The following is a 13,599-nucleotide window of genomic DNA, read 5'->3' as shown; positions in this document are numbered from 1 at the left end:
ATTCGAATAAAATATTGCTGTGTCCTTTTCATGTCTCAAAATCACATGAAAAACCTTAATGCTCCAAAGGATACAAGTTTAAACTTTGTGATGCCTTTCGTCAAGGCAACAAACACTAAAATGATCAATTTGAAAAAAAGAAAAACTTATGAGTTCCTTGAAAATAAAAAAAATATGATGTTTTTTTATCTAGATGTTGGTGATTTGATAGGTGTCAAGGCTATGCTTCAAATAAAAAGTCATTTGGAAGCCATGAATACACAAATGCACCATTTTTTTTCATCTAAGGGCATATTGACAGAAAAACATGATTTTTAGTTACCCCAAGATTACCTAGTTTATGCCACTATCTAATTTCATAATGATGTGCACAATCGAGACCTAAATAAACCCTTTCAACATAATTTCCATTATTACATAAACCTTGTTGACTTATCAAGATAAGATAAAAATTGGTTGTCATATGAGTTGTGAAACAAGAAGAAAAGAGGAAAAAAATAAAAGAAAAAAACTATCAATGGTTACATCATGCACTCTTGATATTCAAATATCCCAAAAAGAGAAAGTGAAAAAAAAAATAAAAAATGATAAAAAAAGAGGTGATAAAAATAAAATTTTGGTTTTCAAGGAATCACTTTTCAACACAAGTGACCATGTTTGAGATGACAAATGGTCATCTTTTTTCATTCTTTCACAAACAAGAAATTATCCATTTGCTACCTTTTTGAGTCTAGTGAATTTTTTCTAAATGTAGCTTGATCGAGGATTACACAAAGAAAGATATATTTGATGAAATCATGCTTCGACAACAAAGGAAGAATGCCGTAAGTTGTAAGAGTAAATGTCAAATAAATTAAGTTTTAGAAGTTTTGAACATATTCAACCAAATATTGAAATATGCAAGAAAGAGCAAAAGTGGAAACAATATAAAAAAAAAGGATAAAAAAGAGAGAGAAGAAGAACAGAGATGATTAGATGTAAAGACTAAAGAAATAAAAAAGGGTGAATGCCCAAAAGAAAGTCCTTTACATGATCCTTGATTTGATCACCTTCAAACGCATGTTTTAGGCCTATTTATCCATTTTTTCAAAACCTCAAACCCTATCCTATGATACATACCTTGAAAATTTCATTTAGATCAAACATGGATACTTGAATTAAATAATTTTTTCCTTGTAGAATTCTTGTGACTAATTTCACTTTTATCTATTTTCTTTGCAAAATTTTCTCTTTCATAAGAGTACTTGAGTGCGTAATGAAATTATAAAAAAAAAAGAGAAAAATGAAAGAATAAAGCTCTATGGTGAAAACCTAAAAATAGGCTATCTAGATCGAGAATAAGATTTTAGTATGAAAACTCATTACAACCAATGATTAAGATGTGTGCAAGGGTTATCATAAAAAATCTTAACCTTTCCCAATATGATCTTAAATTTACCACATTGATCTTGACATCTATTAAAATACCATATTATGATACTAAAAAGAGTGTCAAATTTAATTTAACCACAAAAGAACCTTCCAAAAGAATTTGTTGTTGAGCTTGGATAAAAATTCAATTTTTCATATCAAGTTGTGAGGTTCCTTTTAATAATGCAAACTTCAATTTGACAATTAATCATCCAAGCCGTTTGAAAAGATGGAATTGCCATTCTATTTAGACATGTGCATAATAATGATCACCATTTTTTTTAGAAACTTAAGGGTCACATTATTTCATAAAGGTTGACTAAGGAAATTTTTTGAGAGAATTTGTCATTAAAATAAAATGTTCTTAGGGAAGAAAAATAAAATTTCAAAAAAAAACAAACACTTTGAGGAAAATAAGTGGCACTATAGGAAATACTTTTTAATACAAAAGTATGTTTAATCAATTGAGTTTCACTATAGTTCGATGGCTTATTTTCTTTAATTCCCTTTCATCCAGTTTGAGTTAGTCATATGCATATTTGATTTGAAGATGAAAAAATGAGAATAAAAGTCAAAAAATCCAAATTGTGAAGAAAGAAAGTAGAAATTGATGAAAAATAAATAGCAAAGAAAGGATTTGGAATTAAAATGAGATGAAAGATTTGGGATTAAAAGAAAAAGAACTTTGGAAAATTTAAGAAAAGAAGATTTTAGGCAATTGCATATCTTGACATGGTTTTTTGAAAAAAATAATTTTTTTTAGCATTTGAATCTTTTGACTTTGCATTTGCATCATTATCTTATCCACCATTGATAGGAATGTATGCATTGGTATTTTTGGAAAAGATATTTGCATTTCATATGCATCATTTTAAGAAAAAACATTTGCATTTCATTTGCATCATTATTTTAAAAGAAAACATTTGCATCATAGTGGTGTTCGCTAATTTTGGAAACATTAAAGAAGAAAAAAGAAAAGGGTAAAAATACATTCAAAAGATCAAGAATTTTTAGGAATTTCAATGATATGGCACAAGATGAGAGCTTTAAGCCTAATCTAGCTGGTAGGAAAGTTGTTAACCTAGTGAAATCGACATCAATTAAGAAAAATGTTGTGATAAATTATTTTCAAAGTATTCGGTGATGATATTTGAGTATTAAAGTATGGAATTGCATTTTCTCAATGGTGATATCCGAGTGTTAAAAATCATTTACATTTTTTCGGTGATGATATTGAGTATTAAAAGTCATTTACATCTTTTCGATAGTGATATTTGAGTGTTAAAGCTGGAATTACATTTTTTCGATAGTGATATACGAGAGTTAAAGCTTGAATTTTATTATCTTGGTGGTGATATCCAAGACATTTACAAATTGCTTGGTGGTTATATATGAGTTTAAAGTTTGAATTTGCAGTCTTTCTTTACATTTGTATTTTTTCGATGGTGATATTCGAGATTCCTTTGGTGATAATATTCGAAGTCATTTGCATCCTTTCGATGGTGATGTTTGAGTGTTAAAGCTGAAATTGTATCTTCTTAATGGTGATATCTGAGTGTTAAAAAATCATTTGCAATTTTTTTATGGTGATCTCTGAAGTCATTTGCATCTTCTCGGTAGTGTATTCGAATGTTAAAACTGGAATTGCATCTTCTCAGTGGTGACATCTGAATGTTAAATCTTGAATTGCATTTTCTCGATAGTGATATTTGAATTTTTTCAGTGACAGTAGCTGAAGTCATTTGCATTTTCTCGATGGTGATATCCAAATTTTCTTCAGTGGTGATATTTGAAGTTATTTTTCAATGGCTTAATTTATTTTTGTTGAGTTTTTACTTAGATGAGCCTTTTAAATTTATTTTCATTTAGCTTCTGCTTAGAAGAATTTTTCAAATTTTCAAAAAAAAAAAAGAAAAAAAACTTTGTGTTCAGTATTTTGTCTTTTATATGTGTTTGCTTAAATAGAATGATTATCTTTTAGTCTTTGCCTTATTCTTTATTCTTAAAAATAAGTAAAAAGGGATAGTTATAGACACTTATTATTATTATTATTATTATTATTTCTCTTTTTTTTCTTTTTTCTTTTCTTTTTTTTTTTTGGCATCTTTCCTATTAGCCATTGATAGTTACACTGCTAGCCATCAGCAGCCACCCTAAAGGCATCCAACAGCTTTGACAATTGTTGATCGTTGCTCTAATAGACACCTTAATCCTAGGTGGCCAAAGTTCAGCAAAATCTCATAAAGGATTTTGATTTTGTTATGACTCTATAAATAAAGTCAGAGAAAAGAAGGAAACGATTCATCAAAGGAAAACCTTGCAAAAAGAAAAACACCTAAAAAAAAAAACCCTTGCTGAGAAACAAAAAAAACCAATTCAAAAAACTAAAAACAACATTACCAGATTAAAAAGATAAAAAAAAAAAAACTCTATTAAAAGCCAAGAAAAACAAAACAAAAAAAAAAAACACAAACTTAAAAACACAATCCCTGGAAACGGGAACCAACAACGCTAAAAAAAAAATAAAATTTTTTTTAATCAAAGCTTTAAAGTTCGATCTACACCTATTAGGAATTTTTTTCGGCAAAATAGAGGTTGGATCTATGTTAAAATGAAAGAAAGAATCAATATGACTTTTTGAAAATTTTTTTGGTCATTGATGACAGTGGTCGATAACTTTTGATGGCAGCTAACACGGCACTGATCGATTGAATTATGGGTTTAGGGTTTTTTGACGAGGTTGGTTTCTTTCTAGAAAGAGAAGCTTTCTCTTAGAGAGAGAGAAAGCAAAAAAAAAATAAAAATAAAAAAATTTTGGCACTTTTATAGTGCTGTTAGAAAACATTTATAAATGACATCGTTTAGGACCTAGAGGATCTGCGCATTAACCCAGATTCGACCAAGAATCCACGCATCCAACCCAGCTTGCTGCTGACTTTGACTGGTTCACTTAAACTGGCACTAGACCACCGAGCCACTAGGGAATCGCTAAACTGCCATTTGACTAAGTGTTGACGAAGGGCATTTTAGGTATTTAGCCACAACTTTTTATGTTTTATTTTTTTCAAGCTTAATTGTTTTATATATTTTAGTTATTTAATTTATGATTTTTTTGTTATTTTATTTTATTTTTGTATAACTTTTCATATAAAATAAAATAAATGGTAGAAGATATAAAAGAGTTTTAATTTAATTAATTTAAAATAATTTTTGAGCATAAACTTATTAAAATTTTAATGAACAAGAATAAAGAAAAATATACAATAAAAAATGATAATGAAAAATAAATAAAATATGATAAAAATTAAAATTAAAATCACAAGTGGTGATTTTGTTAAAAATACTTATATAAAGGAATTTTCTAATATATTCTAAAAGCGTTAGAAATTGTTTAAAAATTTTTTTTAAAACATCAAAAAATATTATTAACTAAAAAAAAAAAATCACAAGTGCTGATCTAATAAAAAATTTTACACAAAGGAATTTTCAAAAATTTCTAAAAAATGTTAAAAAATTTTTAGTTTTTCAAATAAAAATACTAATAACAATAAAGTTATAAATGGTGATTTTATTAAAAAAATATTCACACAAAGAAAATTTCTAAAATAATTAGAAATATTTTAGAATTTTTCAAATAAAAATTATCATTAATAATAATAGGATCACAAGTGGTGATTCTTAAATTATTCTTTTCAAAATTTTGCCAAAAATATTGGTAAAATTATTTGAAAATCTTTTCAATAAAAAATGTTTAAATTGTTGAAATAAATAAAATTTTACATGAATAAAAGTCACAAGTGGTGACTTTATCAAAATTTCTTAAATAAAATATTTTTCAAAAATAGTTCGAAAAAGTTAAAAATATTTTAAAAATTCAACCAATAAATTTTAATAAATAATTAATTAATATTACTAAGAAATTAAAATTTTCGTCAATCATAAAATTAAGAGGGAATTACAAGTAATGATTTTCCTCTATTGTTTTTAAAACCATACCAAAAGTGTCGATATAAAAGATTATGATCTAGTTAAAAATATATTAAAACAAATCAAGCGACAGAATCTCTTTAATGAAATAAGTTATTTTTTTGAATATTCTTGAGGTAAAAAAATTTTAAATTATATCGAAAGTGTTGGAAATAACTTAAAAAATTGTCGATAATAAGAAAATAAGAATGATGAAAAAAGAGAGAAAGTAAAAAAAATTCAAACAAGACCATTTTAGGATCATATAAGATTAATCGGTATCGTCTTCGATGGGCATTGTAGGGGTGCTATAACCTTCTTTACACGTAACTATACTTTTGAATTTAATCTCAAATTCATAGATCAAAAAGTAGGATCGATGGCCAATCATATCTTAACAAAAAGGATTGGTAGCGACTCTTTGACCTTTATATCTAGCGATCGAGTCTTCGGATGAAAAATCGTTATGACAATTTGTCTTACTTGAAATATATAGATGATGAAAAAGTAAATTATGTAGTCAGGGAAATACATAAGGAGATTTGCAGTAATCACCTTAGACCTCAGCCACTTGCCTGTAAGGTACTCAGGCAAAGTTACTGTTGACCAACTATAAAAAAAGATGTGATCGACCTAGTGAAGAACTATGAGAAATGCCAGAGATTAGCGCATGTATAATATCTTGTGTCAACCGAGCCTGTCTTTATTATGAGCCCTTGGCCTTTCATGCAATGGGGTATGAACATCCTTGAACCCTTTAGCTCGACCACAGGGCAAAGAAAATTTGTAATAGTAATAGTAGACTACTTTAAAAAAAATGGCTTAAAGCCAAGGCTTTAACTATAGCAACAAAAGCTCAGGGTGAAAAGTTTGTTTGAAAGAACATAATCTATAGATTTGGTCAACCTTGGTCCATATAATAGACAATGATAAATAATTAGACAATCTGAGGTTCAAGGAGTGGTACGCCAATCTTCACACTGATCTAAAGCTCACCTCAGTCACTCACCCCCTAATCTAATATACAAATCGAGACGGCTAACAAAACTATATTGAAAGCCTTTAAAAAGAAGATGGATGAAGCCAAAGGCAAATAAGCTGATGAGTTACCTAGAGTGTTATGGGTTTTCAGACCCACCACTAAAGTCTCTAGTAGAGAGCCATTATTCCATCTAGCATTTGGGACAAAGGCTATGTTGCCCATAGAGATTGGCCTCTCGAGCTCATAAGATGAGCTCAGATTAGAATAGGGGAATGAGGAAGCCTTGAGGGCCAATTTGGATTTGACCAAGGAACAAAGAGATATAACTCTAACCAAAATAATAGCTTATCAACAAAAGGTAGTTAACTTTTATAATAAAAGACTTAGACATAAAAATATAAAAAAGGGTGAACTAGTACACAAAAAGGTAAAAGCTTTAAGAGTTGATGACTGAGGTGGAAAATTGACCCCAAATTGGGAGGGCCCCTATGTTGTTAAAGAGGTTGTCCATGACACGACCTACAGATTGCAAGACATGAATGACAATCATATTCCAAAAACATGAAATACGAATAACCTTAAAATTTACTACCAGTAAAAGATGTAGAGTCGAGCTCGCACTTGTAATAAAAATTCAAAACTTTTAACTACACCTAGTATCAACCGAACTAATGAAACATTTGACCTGGTACGTGAGTAATTAAATCCAATTTAGCATATCTTTAATCCGAACTAGCACTTGAATAATCAAATTCAATTTATCATATTAGATCCTTAACTTAATTTAATACATTTTGTTTATTTTTAACATATCTCATTATCTTATTGAAGCTAAAACTTAGAATATTCATTTTGGTAATTTGAAGTAAATAGTAAAGCAAAAAGATAAAAATTAAGCTGAAACTTGAACAAAAACTATTTATATTGATTATGATAGAATTTCATCAAAGTGAGTTTCAAAAGTTGACAGAAGCTTTGGTGAGTGAATTGATCCAATGTAATTACAACAACCCGACCTCTCACTTTACCCAAAAAAAATATAAAAAGAAACAAAAAATAAAAAGACAAGTTCTTTGTTCTCTTTAATCTCTTCATTTTTTAACAGCAGCAGCTTTCCCATATTTAGCTATTAGCCCAAGGGCAGCATTAAGCTCAGCGTCCATGGCTATGTCCTTATCCTCATCATTTTCCTCTTTTCCATCAAATGGTAGTGGAGATCTGGTCTTGAAATTGTCCAATATGATGTCAAAAAGGTAAAGGTTTAGACTTGCATACTTGAACTGCACCTCTTCCTTGCATAGCTCAAAGGTGCCAAGGACATTCTCCTCAGAGAATTCGACTTGAAGATCAAAGTATCTTTGGAAAGCCATGAACTTCTAGATAATTTTTTCCTTGCCCCTTCCCTTGTCCTTTTCTTTGGCTTTCCACTCTACCTCGAGCTTGGACCTCAACTTGACAATATCAGCTCGAGCCTTATTAAGTTTTAGTTGACTTATACCATTATAGACTCAACTGAGACCTTTTGGACCTATATCTCTTCCAACTTGGCCATCAATTTGGCTAGAGCTTGGTAGGTATGGTGCATGATTTCGCTAGTTGATCAGAAGTGAATGGCTAGAAGCTTTTTCAAAACTACAAAAAAAAAAACTCGAGTTTAGATTTGGAAAATAATGAAATTCATTAAACAATATAAAAATTGACCTAAAAGATAACTTACTTTTTTGAAGGACAACAACCCTCATGAACTTCTAGACTACATTAGCATCCTTTAAAGGATTTTTACTAAAGTCATACTCCAAGCCAATAGAGAAGCGCTTTGAGTTGGGCTTTAAAATATGGACCTCAAAAGTCATTATAGAAAGGAAGGCTTTAGTTTTCTACTTTTTAGAAAGAGAGGCCTCCTAACCTGCTGTTACCTTTTGCTTACCTTTGACACTGGTGGGAGCTCGAGTTGTAATACTTGACAATTGAGAGATAAGAAGATCAATTATCTTAATCCTCTTTTGGAGGGAGCCCCGACCTACATAGGTTATTTTGGCCTTTTTTCTTCCATGGTTAGTAAAGGAACTTATGGAATTCGAATTTCTTGGATTGCGGCTTAGTGTTGTCAGATATATCTACAAGATGAGCTAAGTGTTAAAAACATTTACAAAACTAAATACCTTACAAGGTTACCTTAAACCTACCCTAATATTTGGTTTAATTCACTACTTCAGAGGAAATAAGCTTGTATGGGTCTAAGATTGGCTCTCCCCTCTTGGTGAAGTCTAAAATCTCATTTCAAGTAATGAAATCGTTCATCGTGAGATGTGTAGGTTCATATTAAAAAATACCAAACTCATTCAAAATCTCTCACATTTAGGGCTAATTATTTTTATTTTTATTTTTCTTTTTAATGTAGAGGAAGAGTGGCTTTCAATTTTTTATTAAGCTTGGATAGTCTGCAAATATCTTTTTGGCTGGATGAGCTATGATATAAAACCACCATTTATCATGTGAATATTTTTAATTGAGAAGAACTCCCTGAATAGAAGGAAAAAAATGAAAAATATCTAGGTTTTTATAAAGAATTATAAATGTTGCTATGTATCAAAAATAATTTAGAGTGGATTAAGTGATTGTTAAATTATAATAAAGAAAAAAATTCAATAATAAAAAGATATAAAGAAACCTTAAACTGGTTATTATGAAATCACAATACACTCAGAGTTTATGACTTTCTAGGGGATAAGTGATCCAGTCCTTGATGGTTGGCATTGATACAGTGTACCACTCCTTTGAATGGTCAAAATTAACTCTCAGAGATCAAACATGATGAGTATAGCACATATTAGGGCAGTATTCAAGTTAACCTTGCCCTTTAAGCTCTTCATCACGTCCTTAGGGTTTAGGCCTAAAGAATAAGAGTGAATAATAGAACCTGGTCTAAGACCTTTGAATCTAAAGACTCTTCATCATCTTCACTTTCTTTTTTGACCTGACCGACCTCTCATTACAATTTTCTATTAGAACCCTTATCATCATAAGAATCTTTATTGTCAAAAAATTCAGACTTCGAAGCAGAAGCAAGATTTCGAGTAGGAGCAATAGTAGAGACCGCCACAATGTCAAAAGAAAAAAAAATTCAGGAAAACTCCTCAAACAGTGAAGAGAAATGAAAAACAATAACCGGGGTCGGTTCAGTAAAATGGAGGATGGAGGATGGAGGAAGAAGGAACAAAAGGTTTGACTTTAGAAAAAAAATAGCAAAAGAAGAAAGAAGGTTAGCTAGAGAAATCGGACTAACCTTCGACTTTGGAATTAGGGAGTTTTCGAGCTCAAAATCAACAGTAGCCATGAGCTTATTTATGTTTTGGTAGAACTATTCTATCCTAGTGTGAGCATTATCTTCGACTCTCTTTTGCTTTTCCTCTTTCATCGAGTTTAGCCAAAAAAATAGCCTTAAAGTAGTCTATTCTTGCAATGATAAAATGGACCCTATCACCCTCATTCCAATTGCTAAGCCAACCTCTCCTTAGAACCACTTTTGTAACTTACCAAACCCCTAAAGCTTGCATTAAAAGACATTATAAAAAAGAAAAAAAAATGAAACATATTGAAGTTAAAAAAAAGAAAGAAGGTAAGATCTTTAAGATTGATTCAAGTAGGTTGGTTTGAGAGTAAAAAGATAAGGTGAAAAATGAAGGCCTCAAGAGGCCTTTTATATAGCCAACATTAAGATCAGATGAACATTTTAGATTGTGCCACATGCTTCGATGATTATCTAGGATGACTCTTCATTTTTTCAACTCTGGGTTTTTACTACCCAAATACCTTTCTTCATTAAATATGATTTTTAGACAACAAAAAGAGAAATCGATCGTTTCACCTCTTCAAATCGGTCAAATTGATCATAAAACCTAGGTCAAGTCGATGAAACGGATCAATTGCTAGGTCAACCTATATTAAACTTGGAAATCAAACTCTGACACAAAAAAAAAAAATATATACAAATCTCATATTGGTACACATTACGTCAAACACATAAATCACGTTAGTAGTTACTCATAAGTTTGCTTAGCCCAATCTCGAGCCGCTTTGACACAAGATCACTCACCTTGACAACCCTAAAACGAACCAATTAAATATATAATTCAAAACTTATGCTCTAGATCAAACTTGATACTTCTGATCACATGTTAGGTCAACGCGTTCTAGAGTGACCGAAGCCACACTCAATAGCTGACAATTAATCATAAATCTTTCTTACTCGACCCTTACGTTAGACTCAAAAGCAATTCAATCTCAACAATGTGAGATCGGGTTCAAAGTATAAATTTTCAAAATTCATACCAAAACTCAAAATTGAACTATCGAACATGTGCAATAAAAAAGTTTAATCAAGCATTTATCAATATGATACTAAGACCAATATGATACTAAGATTGTTCCATAAAAAGATAAAATATTAAAAATATTTTTATCCCAAAAACAAATTGATACTTTTCTTATTAAACTGTCAACAAGTAATTAAAAATATTTTTTATTTTTAAACTAATTAGACATGTATAATTTTAAGTCAATTTATTTATATCATTATTTTACCTCACAAACTCTTCCTTTTTTTACTTATAAATAAAATCATCTAAATACATTTTATTAAAATTTTTCCTTTTTTCCTTTTTAACTTTTTATTTTTCTCTTTTCAAAATTTTTGAGTAGCACATAGAGTCCAAACCAAGAAACACTTATTTGCTCTTAACGACTCTCCCTTCTCTATATTCTCGTTAACCTTCCAACCTCCCCAAATTTTGACCTTGAGCATATGAATCCAAAGTAAGAAACACTTATTTGCTCTTAGCCACTCTCTTGATTTCAAGACCCTGACCGTCGGGTCTCTGTATTCTTTATCGTGATCTCTATATTCTCTATTGCGATTGATTTCGAAGCGATTGATTTCATATATTTTAAAAAATCAAATGAGCCGAGCGTATAGATATTTTAAAACTCTAATTGCAGAGCGCATGAAACAATAAGTGAACAGAAAACCGAAGCAAAGTCATATGAGTTGTTACGCCTGAAGTCATTGATTCAGGAGTAAGGTAGCAATTGATATGAAAAACACAGCAATTCTCAAAATTTTTTTCATTAGTTATATGATGATAGAGAAATTCCTCTCATACACCTCTGAAAACTATATACAAAGACAAGAACCCACCCATGGAAAGCCCAGCACCATGCCCCTGATATAGTTCGATCAGTCATCAAATCTTCTTTTGATTGACCAAAGCTTATATGAGTCAATGATTAACTCAAAGGACGTTTCTTCTAATCAATTAATCAGAGTTACCGCTCAGTTGGGACCCCAACAGCTCAGGTACATGACTTTCCGTAAAGACTCTTCCGATTGTTTAGACTTTTCTTCCCTGCTCACTCCATTTGAAATTGCAGCTGAGGATTGAGAAGACAACTTCTTGGCCTGTGAAGCTGACCTCACATGGTTCTTAGCTTGCTGGATACCTGACCTTACAGTATAGTTCCATCTGCAAATACCTTGGTCTTTCAATGCCTCCACAGCTCCAATACTAGCTGCCACAATCCACGCCCTGCTAGTTGAACTCATCTCGGAAATACTCTAGCTTTAACTATTCAACACTCTGAGTCTTGAAATATACGAGAGATCAGAAACCAAAGATTTTGTGCTTCTGGTGATACAGAATTGGAGAGAAGGGGCTTCTTATATATAAAGATAAGGAATAGGAATTACGATTATTGTTGGATGGATCAAAAAAAGAGGCCAAAAAGCATGGGGATGAAACTACAGGCGGCTGTTGCTGTTGCTCGTGGTTTTGAGGGGCTGGAAAAGCCAATGGTTTCATTTTCCGGGTACACATTCGGAACAATATGACTTTAAAGTCCATGTAAAACCACTTCATGACATCAATTAGATGGGGAGAAAAATGGGATTTACGATCAATAGTAAATTGTGGATAATTAATTAATCGGCAGTGGGCACACGGTTTTTGCTTAGAAATTCCATCAAAGGCAGGCGGAGCATGGGAGTCCAAACCACCTGTTTTCTCAAGGGTTGGCAATTGGGAAATGGGATACAGCTTTCAACTTTCAAAGCAAGAAACAAGAGTGACTTATTTTTACGCAGATGGGCAAACTTCTCGCAACGTGCAAAGTTTGTAAATGCTTGCACTCTTATAAGTGCGTGTTTCCTTGTTCTCTAAAACCGCGTTACAGCTTCATCCGTTCACAGAGTAACCGTTTATGCAAATAAAATAGAATTATATTGATAGTTGATAACGGTTTGATTTAATTTTTTTATTATATAATAATTATAAATTTTTAAATTTTAAATAAATTTGAATCAAAATTTTATATAATTTTATTTATTTAATTTGAATTTATCGGATTTAATTTATTATTTTTTAAATATATTTAAATAAATATAAACATAAAATAATTATTTTTATTTTATAAAAATTAAAAAATTAATAAAAATATATAATTCGATTGATCATTTTTTTTAAATTTTCGTTTCTTGATTTCAAATCTAAAATAAATCTAATATATTTATTTATTATCCAAATTTAATCCGAATTGAATTGAACCAAATTAAATATTATAATTTTAAATTAATTTTAAATTTTTTTAATTTTTTTCTCGTTTATAATTGCATTGGTTATTTTTGAATTTATAAATTATCATAAAATTAAATGATGTCATTTTCTTAATTATTAAATATAAATTTTTATTAATTTTTAGGATAAATATATACATTTTTTATAAATTTATTATTGATGTGCAGATATTTTTTATTTATTAATAATATACAAAATTTATATATGGATAATACATCAAATCATGTTTATTTTTGTTATTAAAACATGAATCGAGAAATTATCAAAATTTTAAAAAATAATTAATTTATGAAGGACGAATTTTATAATATTTATTTAATGAAACTACGGAGAAGTATATATTGTTTTATCTAGCATAAACTACTCATAATCGAAGGAGTGATGGGAGGAAGCTAATAATTATCCATGCAAATGCAATTATGGATCGTCGGCGGTTAACAATATGAAGTGGCTAGCCCCTGGAATGCAACCAATTTTAGGCGGTTAGCAAATGGCTGGCGCATACCCCTTATTTGTATCTCCGAATGCGACTAGTCAAAAGCAGAGCTTTTCAGTTTTCACGCTCTAGCATATAATAAGCTCACAACTCATAATGGAGTCTTACCCCATTCC

At 30.3% G+C, this 13,599-nt stretch overlaps 1 protein-coding gene across 1 annotated transcript; it reads right to left on the bottom strand.

The window, feature by feature from the left end:
• Nucleotides 1-11,467: 11,467 nt before the first annotated feature.
• LOC111308433 (uncharacterized) lies at nt 11,468-12,465 on the bottom strand. Its single transcript, XM_022906755.2, has one exon. The coding sequence runs from the start codon at nt 11,958-11,960 to the stop codon at nt 11,691-11,693; it is 270 nt and encodes an 89-aa protein (XP_022762490.1). The 5' UTR covers nt 11,961-12,465; the 3' UTR covers nt 11,468-11,690.
• Between the last annotated feature and the right edge of the window lie 1,134 nt (nt 12,466-13,599).

The sequence above is a fragment of the Durio zibethinus genome, chromosome 2 (assembly GCF_047325235.1).
Source record: "Durio zibethinus cultivar Kanyao isolate XHJ-2024 chromosome 2, ASM4732523v1, whole genome shotgun sequence".
Taxonomy (NCBI): domain Eukaryota; kingdom Viridiplantae; phylum Streptophyta; class Magnoliopsida; order Malvales; family Malvaceae; genus Durio; species Durio zibethinus.
Note: the sequence above shows the minus strand (reverse complement) of the source record. Positions and strands in the feature narration are given on the sequence as shown.

What these genes read in the sequence shown, in the direction of transcription:
- LOC111308433 (XM_022906755.2), bottom strand. Translation starts at nt 11,960, where the DNA reads ATGAGTTCAACTAGCAGGGCGTGGATTGTGGCAGCTAGTATTGGAGCT.